At 39.1% G+C, this 15,955-nt stretch overlaps 1 protein-coding gene across 9 annotated transcripts in view; it reads left to right on the top strand.

The window, feature by feature from the left end:
- AHCYL2 (adenosylhomocysteinase like 2) overlaps positions 1-15,004 on the top strand; it is a 183,582-nt gene extending 168,578 nt beyond the window's left edge. For all 9 annotated transcript variants that reach the window (XM_079149791.1, XM_079149790.1, XM_079149789.1 and 6 more), the window contains 6 exons: positions 4,119-4,213; positions 9,518-9,616; positions 12,838-12,906; positions 13,028-13,106; positions 14,357-14,477; positions 14,829-15,004. In XM_079149791.1, the coding sequence (XP_079005917.1) occupies positions 4,119-4,213; positions 9,518-9,616; positions 12,838-12,906; positions 13,028-13,106; positions 14,357-14,477; positions 14,829-14,835 (470 nt within the window). In that variant the 3' untranslated portion in view covers positions 14,836-15,004. The remainder of the gene's footprint in view (positions 1-4,118; positions 4,214-9,517; positions 9,617-12,837; positions 12,907-13,027; positions 13,107-14,356; positions 14,478-14,828) is intronic.
- The last annotated feature ends 951 nt before the right edge of the window (positions 15,005-15,955 follow it).

Raw genomic sequence — 15,955 nt, 5'->3', positions numbered from 1 at the left:
AAGCTAGAGCAAAATTCTTCATAGTTAGAGAAAATGAGAGAGGTTATTGTGTTAATTCCCAACTGAGTAGATTTTTAATTTGAGAGAGGAATATGCACAGAGAGCTATATTCCTTATATTGAGAAGCTTATTTTATTTTTATAAATCATAGAGACACTGGCTTTCTTTTATAATTCTACTTTAAGAGAGGGAAACTCAGAATATTTAAGAATAAAAGTGTATTTATAGCCTCAAAAAGAGCTGGCACAGGAAAAAGGGACCCCAAAAGATTGGTCTTGCTTTATGTCAATCCTCTGGATCTTTTTTTTTTTAATACTGTATTAGAAATGTAATTTCCATACCATATATTTCATTACTTTAAAGTGTACAATTTGGGCTAGGGGCTCAGAGATTCTGGGTTCAGTCCCCAACACCAAAATAAACAAAATATATAATTCAGTATTTTCTAACAATTTCACAGGATTGTATAACCATCACCATAATCTAATTTTTTAAGATATTCTTCACAAAGCATAAATTCATCCTTATGTACAATTCAGTAGTTTTTAGTAAAGTTGTACATTGTCCCTATTTTAGTCAGATTGTTGTGTTGCTGTGACCAAAATACCCAATGAGAACAACTTAGAGGAGGAAGTTTATTTGGGGCTCACAGTTTCAGAAGTCTCAGTCCATAGACCACCAGCTTCATTGCTCTGAGCCCAAGGTGAGGCAGCATATTATAGGAATGGCCCAGCATATCATAGGGAAGGGCTCAGCAGAGGAAAGCTGCTCAGCTCATAGTAGAATCAGGAAGCAGGGGCAGGACCACAGAGATGATACACCCTTTCATGGCACACCTACCTCCTCTAGCCGTGCCCCACCTGCCTATTTATCACCTGTTTATCACTTGGTCAATCCAATCAAACTAGGATGGACAGATTAGGTTACAGCTCTCATAATCTAATCATTACGCCTGTGGACATTTCTTCATCAACACAGGAGTTTCTGAGGGAATCTCATATGCAAACAATGACATTGCACCTCTGGTCCCCAAAAGCTCATGTCCATATCACAATGCAAATGCATTTAGTACAGCTCCAAGAGTCCCATCATCTCAACAGTTTTAGCGTTGCCCAAAAGTTCAAGTTTAAAGTCTCCTCTGAGACTTAAGGTAAACTCTTATCTGTGAGCCCCTATAAAAATAAAAAGCCAGTTACATATATCCAATATACAGTGGCACAGAATAAATATTTTGATTCTAAAAGGGAGGAGTAGTGGCACAGAAAGAAAGAATAGGGTCAAAGCAAGACCTCTGCCTCTTTCTAACTTTTTGTATAGCATCCAGGGCATGTGACTGTGAGATGTTAATTACAAAGAGGTTAGGCAACCCTGCCCCTTTGGCCTTGCTGGCTGCAGTGTACATGGGCTCTCTTTTAGCCCAGCTTTCTCACAACCAGCAGCTTTTCTTGGTAGACAGTCTATATTACTGGCATCTCTTAATTCCTGGGATCTCCATTCCAACTTTGGCTTCACTTTCACAGCTTCACCCTCTCAAGGGCAGCCTACAGGGACTCCAACCTGCTACACTTCACCTGGAGTCACAGGCCTTCCTTTGAAATCTCAGTGATAGCTTCCATGATTCCTTAACGTTAACATCCTGCATTCCTGCAGAACCAGCACCACATGGATGATGCCAAAGTCTGCTGCTAACTTGTGCAACTTGGGCCCCCTGGAATCAGGGCTGCAGTGGCCTCTGGGGGCGGCTGTGTGGCTCAGCATGGTGAAACAACTTTCTAGGGCTCCCTGTGCAAGCAGGGTACCCTATGATCTCTTCTCAAAGGAATTTTCTCTTCTGTACCCTGGAACCTGCAGTGAGTGTGGTCTTCCAAATTCCTGAGATGCCTTCAAAGCATCTTTTCTGTTGTCTCATACAAAGTATTTAACATTTCTCTTCAATAAGCACACTAGAGATCCCAGCTTTACAAGCCTTTTCTGGCCAAACTACAAGTTTTCAAAATCCTTTAACTCTGTTTTTTATTCCTCATTCTCACATAAACCTGACTAATAGCTGCCAGAAATATCCATGGCACTAATTGAATACAGTGCTGTCTGAAATTTCCCCCACCATATTAATTAGCCCATGACCTTTAAATTCAGCCTTACACAAAGTAACAGGACATGGGCAAAATGTAACCAAGGTCTTTGTCAGAATATAACATGAGCAACCCGTAGTCCATTTCCCCATAGAGTTCTCATTTCTCTCAGAATCCTCATTAACATCACCATTCTGATCTTCTGAGCTCCCACCAGAATCGCTCATTAAACTCCACTTACAATATTCTAAAATTTTTCCATCTTGCATCTCTAAACTTTTCAAAATTACCACTAATCAGTTCCAAAGGCTTCTGAACTACATGGTCAGACTGTTGGCAGTATATAGACTGAGACCTCTAAAACTGTGAGCCCCAAATAAACTTTTCCACTTCTAAGTTAGTCCATTCAAACAAGGATGGACAGATTAGGTTATAGCACTCATAATCTATCATTTTAGCTCTGACCGTTCTTGCATTAACACAAGAGCTTTTGGGGGGACACCTCCCATCCAAACCACGACAATTCCATTATTTAATTGCAGAATATTTTCCACGTTCCTAAAGGAAACCTTAGCTGTGCATAATGGCACATGCCTGTAACCTTAGCAACTCAGGAGACTGAGGCAGGAGAATCTCAAGTTCAAGGCCAGCCTGAGCAACTTAGTGAGACCCTGTCTCAATATAAAAAATAAAAAGGTGTGGGGATGTAGCTCAGTGGTGGAGCAGTCCTGGGTTCAATCTCCAGTACAGAAAATAAAGAGAAAAGAAACCCTACACCATAACCATCACTCCCTGTTCAATCCTTCACCCTCTTCTAGCCCTGTACAACTACTAATCTTTCTGTCAGGTTTGATCTCCAGTACAGAAAATAAAGAGAAAAGAAACCCTACACCATAACCATTACTCTCTGTTCAATCCTTTACCTTTTCTAGCTGTACAACAACTAATCTTTCTGTCTCTATAGATTTGCCTGTCTGGAAATTTCATGTAAATGGAATCATATAATATGTGACCTTTTGTGACTGACTTTTTTTTTTAGCATGTTTTCAAGGTCCATCCATATGATAATATGTATCAGTTCTTCATTCCTTTGTTGTTGACTAATATTCCATTGTTTGGATATACCACATTTTATTTATCCATTCATTAATTTATGTGAACATTTGGGTTGGTTTCACCTTGAAGCACTCATGAATAAATACTGTGAACATCATATATAAGTTTTTATGTGAACATATATTTTTCATTTTCTTAGATGTATACTTAGAAATAGAATAGCTAGGCCATATAGCAGTTCTACTTTTAACATTTTGAGGAATTGCCACACTTTTTTTCAAAGTGACTGAACCATTTTATAGTCCCACCAGCAATGCGTGGTGGTTCTGATTTCTCTCTATCCTCACCAGTACTTATTATCATTTGTCTTTTTATTATTGCCATCCCATTGGGTGTAAAGTGATCTCTTATCATGGGTTGGATTTGTATTGCCCTAATGACTAATTTGTATTTCCCTCATTATGTTGAGCATTTTTTTTCACATATTTATGGACTGTTTGCATATCTTCTTTGGAGAAATATCTATTCATATCCTTTGTTTTTCACATAGGGTTGTTTTTTGATTATTGAATTGTGAGTTTCTTACATATTATGGATACAAATCCCTTTTCAGTATATGATTTGCAGGTATTTTGTTTCCTTCTGTGGGTTGTCACTTTCACTTGTTTGTTGGGGAGGGGGCTTGGTTTGTTTATTGTTTTGTTTTCTCTTGTTTGTGATACTGGATGTCTTTGCACTTTCTTAGTGGTGTCGTTTGCAATACAAAAGTTTTTAATTTTAATTTAAATGTAGTCCAATATACCTGTTTTTTCCTTGATTTCTTGATGTTCTTAAGATGTTATTTCTAAATGATTTATTTGTGTGTTCTGCTAAGTGTTTTATAGTTTTAGTTCTGGCAGGTCTTGATGCATTTGGAGTTAATATTTACATATCATATAAAGTAGGGGCTCAACTTCATTTCTTTTCATATAGATGTCTTCTGTTTTTAAGGTAACAAGAATGTGGTAACCAGAGAACACTTGGATCGTATGAAGAATAGTTGCATCGTTTGTAACATGGGACATTCCAACACGGAGATTGATGTGGTAAGATCAAGTGGTTTATTATTGGGGCCTTTTTTTTTTTTTTTTTTTTCTTTTTTTCCTTCCCAAGAAACAAACTGGAAGAGCAGGGTCATCAACCATCCTAAACAGAATTGGCAGAGTTGTCCACAGCTGTTCACTTTATCTAACCCTATGTGCTTGTGGATGCTATGAAGATTCTTCATCTTAATCAATTTTAAGTGATTGTCTTCTTCCATCTAAGCTTATTACCTATTATACTATAAATCATTTTCTCTCTTATTTTGGGATTGAGAGCTGGGGAAACCCAACACTACAAGATAAAATGAGTGTGAGTCAGAATGATAGTATTGTGGTGTTTGATTTTACCATAAAGATGAGATAAGTAGGTTGGTCCATACAATCAAGTCAAGGGAGAGAAACCTGTGGACTGGGAGGAATACCTTGCTTAGGATTGACTGTGCCTGCCAAATACTGTGGTTTCTTCTTTTCTCTTCCTCTTTCACTGGGCTGGTCTCCCCTTAACATATTTTCTGAACCACAGTAATTGAGTCTGTGGGAGTCACAGTCAATCCAGTGCCATTGTGTAATAGCATGTGTTCCTCAAACCTGGTAAATTTATCACTGTAGTTCTCTAATTTGATTATATTCATCCTAAAATTTTTCAATCTAACAGCACTTGGTCCTGATAATACTTGGTTCCAAGTCATAGTTAATAGAAGGTGTTATTCCTTTTCAGGCATATCGTAGTATCTCTCTTTCACCCTGGTTTTACATTTTTATGACATCTTTATGGCACAACTGTATTTCTCTCTGAGTATATGGCTTAACCATAGCATCCTTCATGTGCACTGAGGGCTGCTCTGATTGAGCTTCAGCATTTCCAGGTAAGGATCAGAGAGCCTGTTGGATAATATCTGTTTTACATGGTTCTTTCTTTAAACGCTGTTCTCTATTCTTGTATTAAAAATAGCTGGCAGGGGCTTGGGAACCTTAGTGGTAGACCACTTGCCTAGTATGCTCATGGCCCTGGGTTTAATTCCTAGTGTCACAGAAATAAATAAATGAATAAACAAACAAACAAACTAAAAAAATCTGGCAACACAATCTATCAAAGCCTATTTCTACCTTGGGTTGTCAGTGGAATAGCCTCATTACTGTGTCTTACCATGATAGTTTACTTATTAAAAATTTAGTTATCGAGGCATGATAATCCCAGCAACTCAGAAAGTGAGGCAGGAGGACCCCAAGTTCAAGGTCAGACTTAACAACTTACTGAGACCCTGTGTCAAAATAAAATAAAAATGACAAGGGATGTAGCTCAGTGGTAGAATGCCCTTTGGTTCAATTTCCACAAGAAGGTGATATTTGAGCAGACTTTATTTATTTATATTTTGGTGGTACTGGAGATTGAACTCAGGGACACTTTATCGCTGAACTACATTTCCAGACCTTTTTATTTTTTATTTTGAGACATGGTCTCACTTAAGTTACCAAGACTGATCTTGAACTTGCAATCCTCCTGCCTTGGTTTCCCCTGTAGCTGGGATTACAGGTGTGCACAGTTATACCTGGCCTGTTTGAGCAGACTTGAAGGAATTAGCCATGTGGATTTTTTGCTAAGGAGCATTTCAAGCAGAGAAAATAGCCAGTATACACGCCCTAAAGAGAGAGTGTGCCTAGTCTATTTGAGGAACAACAAGGCCAGGGTGCTTGGCCCAGGATGAGCACAGGGCAGGGAAGAGCAAAAGATGAGATCAGGCCAGATTTCATAGTGCATCCTAAGAATTCCTGATTATACTCTGGGAGAAACAGGGAACTGTTTTAGGGCTTAGAACAGTTCATCTTAGTATTAATAGGATGACTTTCATTTGAAAAGGATCACCATAACTGCTGTGTTGAGACTAAACTAGTTTTGCTCATATTGCTAGGTAGACCTCCATCTTTGCCATGACATGAACCAAATACCATCTCTCACTTCTTTTTGTGTTCTTCTGGCAGAAGACTAAATTATATGGTCCAGAAAGAAAGATGCTCAGAAGGACTTTTGAAAAGTTAAATTGCCAATTTTTGGTAGTAGTGTTTCAGGGCATATAAAGTGAAATTTAAGGAAATAGCAAACAATTAATAACTGAAACCAGAATGTTTATTCACCGTTTAGCAAATATATACTGAATACTCATTCTGTTCTGTTTCAAGTATTAATTGGTTGAAGATATAACAGTGAGCAACATCCTGCTTCTCACAGACCTTATATTTTAGTGTGGGAGACAAATAAGAAATAGTTGTTGTCAGTGCATAGTATTGAAAAAAGCAAGGTGAGGACATTGAAGATACTATTTTAGTTGGGGTGGTCAAGAAAGGTCTCTTTTAGGATATGACTTGGGAAGAAACATGAATAAAATAAATGATCTGAACATTCTGTTCAGAGAATGGCAAGGTGGGAGTATAGCTCAGTGGTAGAGCACTTGCTTAGCATGAGTAAAGCCCTGGGGTTCCATCCCCAGCACCACCAAAGCAAAAAGAATGGCAAATAAAACAGGTAGAAACCTGCTTGGTATCTGAGGAACAGAAAAGAAGCTGTGGTGGCAGGAACAAAATGGGCAAAGGGGTGAAGACAGGCAGCTCAAGGAGGTCGTGGGCTGTGCAGGGTTTTTAGGCTATGATAAGGACTTTATTCTGAATAGGAAGGAAACCATTGGATGGTTTCAAACAAATTAGTGACAAATCTGACTTGTGTTTTAAAAAAATTAAACTCAGAAACTTTAAAATTTTTCTTCCAGGCAAAGAATGATTTAGCCCAAGACTAACCATTCATTATATGCTTTATAGAACTACAACCACAGTTGTTCTCCCTGAAAAAAAAAAAAAAAAAAAAAAAAAAACTGATGTGCACTGTTCAAAATCATATAATATCAGTTCATGCAAGCATAATAACTGGCTAATTTATAGCAGGATGTATGCCTAGTTTGGAATAGCAGTATGCATAGAGAAAACTTTTCCTGGTAGATTGCTTAGAGATTATAAATTCAGAGTGAAGCCACTGGGTGTCTTTTTCTTTTCTTTCATTGTTTTTTGTGGGGGTGGTACTGGGGTTTCAAACATGCTAATAAGCACGTGCTGTACAACTGAGCTTCACCCCCAGCCCCCATTTTTATGCCTTTAAGAGAGATTCATATAGCTGTGTCAGTCATAGGTTAGGAACACTTTAGCAGTGTGACTACCACCTAGACCTTACTAGTCAGGTCATTGGAGCTCCCTGGACAACCAAGTGTCCCTTTACACCTCTTTTTAAAACTAACCTTTGAGTTCTTTTCCCTGAATCAGAGCCATTCTAGTGCTTTAGCACATAGCCTCTAGTGTCACCAGGAAATAGCTCTTGTCTTCACCTGCTTATTATCCTCCATGTGAGATTTCCAAAGGCAAAAGGATTTACCTTTATATATCCTTAACTTCCAGAATGATCTATTTGCTTAAATTCTTTCTAACTATATTCACAGTATTTCCTTATATTTTGTGTGTGTGTGTGTGCGCGCGCTAGGGATCAAACCCATGCCTTTGTACATTCTAGGCAAGCACTCTAGCACTGAGCTATACCTCCAGCCCTTAAAATTCTAATTTTAAAGTAATACTTGTTTAGTTCAAAATTTCAAATAACATTAATATGTTTAAAGTCAGACAAAATTAACATTATGCTATATTGTAACAGCTTGATTTCTTTCACTTAATGGTTTTCACATTAACACATACATATCTACTTTTTTAATTCTTTTAGCAGTGCTATGGATTAAACCTAGGGCCTCATTAATGATAGGCTAGGGCTGTACCACTGAGCTACATCCCAAAACCCCTACTTTGTTTTTTTAAGACTTGAATAATAGTCTGCTGTATAGAACTATCCTGATTTGCTTAGCCATTGCTTTGCTGATTTCCTTTTTTTTTTTTCTATTATTAAATAATGCTAGATTGAACATTCTTGGGCACTCATATTTCTGACTTGAGCAAATGTTTCTATAGGAATCCTAAAAGGAAAATTAATTGGTAAAAGATTAGGTACCTACAAAATTTTGCTAACTGCTGCTAAATTGCTCTCTAGAAAGACTGAACCAATTTATAATACTCGATGTTTCAAGAAATTTTATATATGTTTTTTATCTAATAAAGAAATGCCTCAGACCATTAATATGGTTCTGAATACACCGAAATATAATTATGTCCGTTTTCCCACTAGATTGGTACTTCTTCAGGGAGAGGGCTGTGAATTTCCAAAATTAATCGATAACCCCATTGTATGTTTAGATGGAACTTAGGGGTATAAAAATGAAAAGAAGATATTGTCCCTATCCATAAATCACATTCTAGTAAAGGAATCCAGTCTTACCTATATTTCTGTCCTTTACTCCAATACTTAGAATATGACATGTGCTTAATAAATGATTATTGTATAACTAAAAGTATTTCTCTTTGAAAACTAGTATTTGGCAGAAATTTTCAATTTTATCAAGTGAACCAACAGTGGTTTTAAAATATGAACTCCCTTTCTATTTTAGGCATTGCTTGTTGAAAGAAGGAAGCAGTTGTCTTAAGTGTACACCCTGTGACTGTTATTTGCTGCTGTTAATAAACTTAACATTTTTTCTCTTGTTCTCTGAATATACAATATACAGAAATGGAAGGAGGGTGAGCCGTTGGGAGCTTTACTCTACCATACAGCATTTCTTTAAAGGCTACCTCACATTCGCACTTAGGTCACAAAGCTTCTGTAACTTTAGGGTGAACCACCATCATTAATGAGGTGGAACTTGGGACATTGGGACATGAGGGCAGAACATTGGCGCCAGCATGCTGTGTCTAGGACGTTCAGCCTTTAGCTAATCCCACTCAGCTCTGATCCTCTTTTTTGTCTGCGTCTCTCAGCACTTATGTATTCAGTTTGCACTATATTAGTTTGCACTAGTTTGCATGTTGCTTTGTAAGTATTTTCCTCTCACATATGTATTGTTCTGTGTCCCCAACTAAGTGCAAGCTTTTTGAAGGCAGAAACCACGCCTTTGGTTTCTTTTGTATTTCCCGTAGCACCTTTTACTGTGCTCAGCAGAGAGTGGGCGTACAATATGTGTTGTGGAATGACATCCTGAGTGATCCCTCCCTGGGCCTAAGATTAAATTCCCTGAAATGGAACAGTCCTAACCAACCCAGGACAGGTATTCTCCATGTGGCATGTTGGGTGCTCCTTTCAACTTGCTATTTGAAATGGTTTTCTTCAACCTCTTTCTGTCCCCAACATGGGACTTGCCATGGCTAATGATCTTGCTGTATGTGTTCTAGGCGAGTCTGCGGACACCAGAACTGACCTGGGAGCGAGTGAGATCCCAAGTTGACCATGTGATATGGCCTGATGGCAAGAGGATAGTACTGCTGGCAGAGGTAAGACTGAGGCTGGCAGATATACTCCCCGCTGTCAGGGGAGACTACAGTACCCAGTTTCCTTCCTCCTCATGTTCCCTTATCTTTTCAATCCCTTCTCTCAAACACAAGTTTAACTACTTTACCAATGGATTTTTCTTCTCATTGTGAAAGGTCTTTTCATTCAGCAATTAAGAAACTATTTTAGTTCCCCACTTTTCACCAATTATCCTGTCTTTCCATGTCACTCTCCAGGATGAGTCAGATAATGACTATTACTGTGGAAGGAATTAACAGATAGAACCAGTGCCACTTTGAGTGATGCTTACAAAGAGATAATGGCATTTGTGGGATGATTTAATCAGTAAGCACAAAGTAGGTATTCCTGACTAAATCAGACTCTTAGGTAGGCTCTGGGAAAGCTAAGTCTGTGCTGACAAAGTCCCTGTTTTTTGAGTGTCCACTCCCCTGAATTGAGCCAGATGTGTAGTAGGTACTCAGCTCTATACTGGTTCTTGATATTTCCCCATCCTGGTTTCTTCTTGAGTTTCATTCCATGTAGCCTTCCTGTCATGTCAGTATTTGGCTACTCCTCCTTCCTTGAAGGCTTCTCTTCCCCAGTCCTGAAATCCTGATTGCTATAATGGATAAGCCCTGTTCTTATTGCTTTCTCTTCAGGGAAAGACACCAAAATAACAAGGAGGATAATAATGCTTTCCTTGGGTTTTGATTTTCAGTTATTTTCTTTTTTGTATTAAAGAAACTGAATTTTAAAATGTAACTGATAGCCTATTTTTACCTAGGGGCCCATAAGTTAGGTTTGAGCATCTTCTTCTTTTCCTAAATCATCTCACTTTCTCAAATACTTTAGGACATTTGTACAAGGACTGAATTGTTTCTTCACAAGGAAAGACTGGGTGGGTATGGAGAAGGGATGGGCAGGTTGTTTAAATGGGCATTACTAGCCCACAGTCTGGTAACTTATTTCTAGTTTCCCTGAGAGGTTCCACATAGTAATTTTGGTGTCAAAATCAAGCAGACAGGTGTTTTTTGCTATATGGTTAGGCAAAAAGAGTGCTCAGGCTCCCTAGAAAACAAAATAGGAAAGTGTGGCATGGAGGCAGTTTCTAGGTCTTCTATCTGAGCTACACACTCAAAAGTCAAAGTTATAAGCTAGAGATGTAGCTCAATAGTAGAGCACTTGTCCATCATGCATGACACCATGGGTTCCATCACTAGCACCACACACACACACACACACACACAAAGAATCAAGGCTGCCTTGAATTCAGAAGAAATAATCTGAGGAAGAAGCAAAAAATCGTCAGTTTCTTAAGTTCATGGATATCTCTCCTCACAACCTGGAGAGACCCCCCACCCGACAAGATCATTGCCTAGAACAGTCTTTCAAAGGGATGTTAGTCCTCAGAAGGAGCATATTTTGCTATAGAGTGTAGAAAATTCAAGAGAAATATTCCTTTCCTTGGCAGTATTATGTGACTATGCCTACTCCTTTTTACATAATCCCAAAAATTATTTAGCTATACCTTCATCAAATTTTCCAAAATTTTTTAGTGATTTTTTTTTTTTTTTCTTTTGCAATGCTGGGGATCAAACCCAGGGTCTTGTGCTTGCAAGACAAGCACTCTACCAACTGAGCTATCTCCCCAGCCCTTTTTTAGTGATTTTATTTAGATTTTAATTCCAAAGACATACAAAAGGTCAATATCAGTGATCATCAGGGAAATGTTTTTGGTTTTTTGGGTTTTGTTTTGTTTTGTTTTTTTCAGTGCTAGTGATTGAACCCAGAGTCTTGTGCACACTAGGCAAGTAGTCTACCACTGAACCACGTCCCCAGCCCAGGGTAAACTTCAAGGAGATATCATCTAACTCTAGTTTAGAATGACCATTATTACCTGGTACAGTGATACACACTTGTAATCCCAGCAACACAGGAGGCCGAGACAGGAAGATCATAAGGTCAAGGCTAGTCTCAGGAATTTAGCAAGATCTCAAGCAACTTAGTGAGATTCTGTCTCAAACTAAAAACTGGGGATGTAGCTCATATTAAAGTGTTCCTTGGTTTAATCCCTAGCACCGAAAAAAAAGATGAAAGATAACAAATGCTGGTGAGGATGTAGAGAAATGGAGACCCTTGAACGCTATCGATGAGAATGTAAATTTGTACAGCCATTATGAAAAACAGTATAGAGTTTCCTCGAAAATTAAAAACAGAACTATTATCCAGCAATCCCACGATGTGGTGTATATCCAAAGGAATTAAATAAGTTTGTCAAAGAGACATCTGCACTCCATTGCAGCACTGTTCATGATGGTCAGAAAATGGAAATAACCAAAATGTCCGTTAACTAATTAATGAATAAAGAAAATGTTATACATATACACAATACAATACTATTTAGCCATAAAAAGTATGAAATCCTGTCAGTTTATGAATTGGAAATCATTTTGTTAGGCACAGAAAGGCAAATACTACATGAACTCAGATATGGAACGTGATCTCATAAAAGTCGAGAGTAAAATGGTGGTTACCAGAGGATGGGGAGAGTAGCAGGGAGGGAGGGATAGAGAAAGGGTGGTCAGTGGGTACTAAGTCATAGTTAGATAGGAATAAGAAGTTCTGGTATTTTATTGTACAGTAAGATGATTACAGATTACAATTATGTAGTATGTATTTCAAAAGCTAGAAGAAAGACTTTTTTTTTTTTTTGTACTGGGGATCAAACCCAGGGTTGCTTAACCACTGAGCCACATTCCCAGCCCTTTTTTTGTATTTTCTTTAAAGACAGGGTCTTGCTAAGTTGCTTAAAGCCTTGCCAAGTTGCTGAAGCTGGCTTTGAACTCATGATCCTCCAGCCTCAGCCTCCCTAACCACTGGGATCACATGCATGCACACTGCACCTGACCAATTTTAATTTTTATGTACCAGTTAAAAATAAAAAATTTGGGGGCTGGGGAGATAGCTCTGTCGGTAGAGTGCTTGCCTTGTAAGCACAAGGCCCTGGGTTTAATCCCCAGCACCCAAAAAAAAAAAAAAAATTTTTTTTAAAGCACTTAAAAAATAAAGTAGATGTCAGTTAACTCCTATGTATTAAACACCTACTTTTTGTCTATCAGTGTTAGTAGGGAAGGGTTTGGGAAATGGCAGTCATGCTCTTATCTCACTCTTCAAAGGCCAGTGACACTCCTAACCCCTTTGTGTCTTTACCTTTGATCACTAGGGTCGTCTGCTGAACCTAAGCTGCTCCACAGTGCCTACATTTGTGCTCTCAATCACTGCTACTACTCAGGTGAGACCTTCAGAGTAGAACAACAATGGGCTGGAGAGGGTGCTCAGACCAGCTGGGTTTACTCAATACAGGGTAGATGACTGTGAATGGCATGTCAGCATCCCTCTCTTTGCTTTTCTAGGCTCTCGCCTTGATAGAGCTTTACAATGCTCCTGAGGGTCGCTACAAGCAGGATGTCTACCTATTGCCTAAGAAAATGGGTAAGCACATGCTCTTCCTTCCCCATTCTTACCAAAGTAGTTCAGAGTCAGAGGTTAAAGGAAGCTGGGGGCATTAATTTCTTATGGGTAGGGGAAAAAAAGACATCTTTATCTTATAAAGTAGTAGCTAGGAGTCCTAGGTTCCATTTCCAGATGATTTATCCCATTTCCCACATGGGTTGCCCTAATGAAGTTCTGACATTTTGTTGTGATTTAGCTTACCTGCCTATGAATTTTAAGGATTTTTCTCTCAAAGTATCTTGTATGTACAAATCTCAGAGAAAGAAAAATATCCCCCTCCAAAAGAGAAATCATCTCTACCATGTGACATCTGATTTATTCCATTTTAGGCTGCTTAACAGCCCCTGCTTTTCATACTACACCTTCTAATGGCTAGCCCCCTTGCCTCAGGCCAAAGAGACTAAGTGGTTCTTGTTAAGAGTGTAGTTAGGTGGGTGTTCAGTACAAGAGTAACATTAAACTCTACTAAATTTTTAAAGAGCCTGCCTTAAACACTGGGATTGACCCAATGTGTTTACAAATACCTCAGTCAACAATCAGAGAATATATTGACTTCTGGTTTTGTTTTAGCATCTGAAACAAATGGGATACTTTCCCTTTAATAGATAGTTGAAAGAATATAAAGGAAATACAGCAGTTCATGTTCTGACTGAATATATAATGAAGTTGGGTAGACCAAACAGATACTTAGGAAATGACAAAACCATGTTATTCATAATTTATGAATATTTACTTATTGTACAGTGTATTCAAATAATAAAATAGAAGCCAAAACCCATAAGAAGGAAGAGTACTGAAAGTAAAGCAAACAGCATAGTAGTATTCTGAATTATTTCTTTCCAGTTTGCCTGAATGACCCAAAGTATAGAGTCCAAGGCAGAACTAAAGTTGTAGCCTCCCATTATTTAGTCCCCCTACTATCCCATTTTTTTTCTTTTAGACCCTAAGGCCTGTTCCTTGTTTCATCTCTCTGTCTCACCCCTCTGGGAAGAAGGAAAGGTTCAAGGCTGAAAGAGTAAGGAGGAAATGTTATGGCTTTGAAAGGCACTGGGTTTGAAGCTGAAAGCAAGCATTCCTTAGAATTGTGGGTCAGTGAGCAAAAGTTAAATTTTTATCACTTAGCTCCAGGAATTAGAAGGTATCTCACAACATTTTCAGGCCCAGTTTGGGGAGAACAGCCAGATAGGAGACATGAATGCTCATACCAGGACTTGTGTGGTCTGTTCCAGATGAGTACGTGGCAAGCCTACACCTGCCCACCTTTGACGCCCACCTGACAGAACTGACAGATGAACAGGCCAAGTATCTGGGACTCAACAAGAATGGGCCCTTCAAGCCTAATTACTACAGGTGCTTGGGCTCCCCAGAAACCAGGGAATCCGGGTAGTTAAGAATTTCCTGCTCTGGAATTGGTCTTCTTAGCCCCTACCACATACATCTACATGAACACAGAATAAACCCACCACCTGCTCAGTGCCACCTGCAAAGGACTCTTTGAGACCTTTTGCCAACATTAGTGTTCCCTTTTCGCAAGAAATACTGTCCTTTTTTCATTGATGTGCAGAAAAACTATAGTCATCTACACTCACCGTACACTCCAGAAAAGCCCCTGCCTCCCTGTTACACCTTTAAGTAGACTCTTCATGCTCCAGCATCCCCACTAGCTGATAAAATCAGTCTTGCCTTTCTTTTTCCCTCCAGGTATTAAGTGCCTGTAACTCAAGCCAGAAGACATCATAAGGAATAGAACTCCATGCCTTTTCTCTTACTACTATCCAAGAAAGACCCAGCAAGCTGCTCCTTCAATCAGCTGCCCGCCGTGCTCACCCTGTGTGTTAGGTTATTTATTTATTAAAATCTAAAATCCTGTGCCTGTAGCCTTGGCCCAGAGTGTGGTTACTGCTCCGAGGGCCATGAGAGCTGCAGAGAACAGACTGAGGAAGGAAAGAAATTGGGGACCCATTCCTAGCACATCTTATATATCATTTCCCATTGACTCTGAATCCTCAGCAAAGGCCATTTTTCTCATGTTTAGGCTCAGGAGTTAGTCCAGGGATTCCAGGCTTCCTGTTCCCTGGGTTTTCTGGAATAAATTTTTAGCATCTGCCTTTCTTACCTTTGGCCCTTCCCCAGGTGAGGCCTTTGGGAGCCACTGAATTAACATGGCCTGGGTTCCCAGCCTTGACCATCACTATCACTGCCTTCTTTATAAAAAGGCTAGTCAGGAAGGAGTGTTAAGGCTTGGCAAGCTGCAGTAAGAACTCAGCTGTGCCTATGACTGTGCCTACTGGGGTGTCCTTCCTTACCCAGCATTCCTTTCTTCTTGAATATTTATATCCATTTTAATGCTTTCTGGTTCCAAGAGGGATATGCCACCAGCTCTGATGTTTGTCAGACATTTTTTTTTTTTTTTAACCATATTTCCAGCCCCATAAACTCTACTCAGGAAGTGAGAGCCAGCTCCACTGGGACCCATAGTTTTGCTTTCTTGTCATTTAACTGGATAGTTTCCCAGGAAGATCCCTCCACATTAGCACTGTCTCAGAAAAGGAGGGTTTATTGTGAAACAATGCTTCATTAAACTTTTGTTACCGTCTAAAACTACTTTTGAAACTGAGTAAGGAAAGGCATGCTTTCCCAAGTATTTAGAGGTTTAAGTCTTTGGAAATGGGACAGGTCTTTTAGGCCTATTGCTTGACACCCTTAAGAAGCAGGTGTGTCTGTTCCCAGAAAAGACTTGGCAGCTTGACTGGCTGAGGGGTAGAGATGACACTGTAAACTGTATCCAGATGATCAAAGCTAGTTTGACTCGCTTGACCCCCATCATT

Source organism: Sciurus vulgaris, assembly GCF_902686455.1.
Source record: "Sciurus vulgaris genome assembly, chromosome: 8".
NCBI lineage: Eukaryota > Metazoa > Chordata > Mammalia > Rodentia > Sciuridae > Sciurus > Sciurus vulgaris.
Note: the sequence above shows the minus strand (reverse complement) of the source record. Positions and strands in the feature narration are given on the sequence as shown.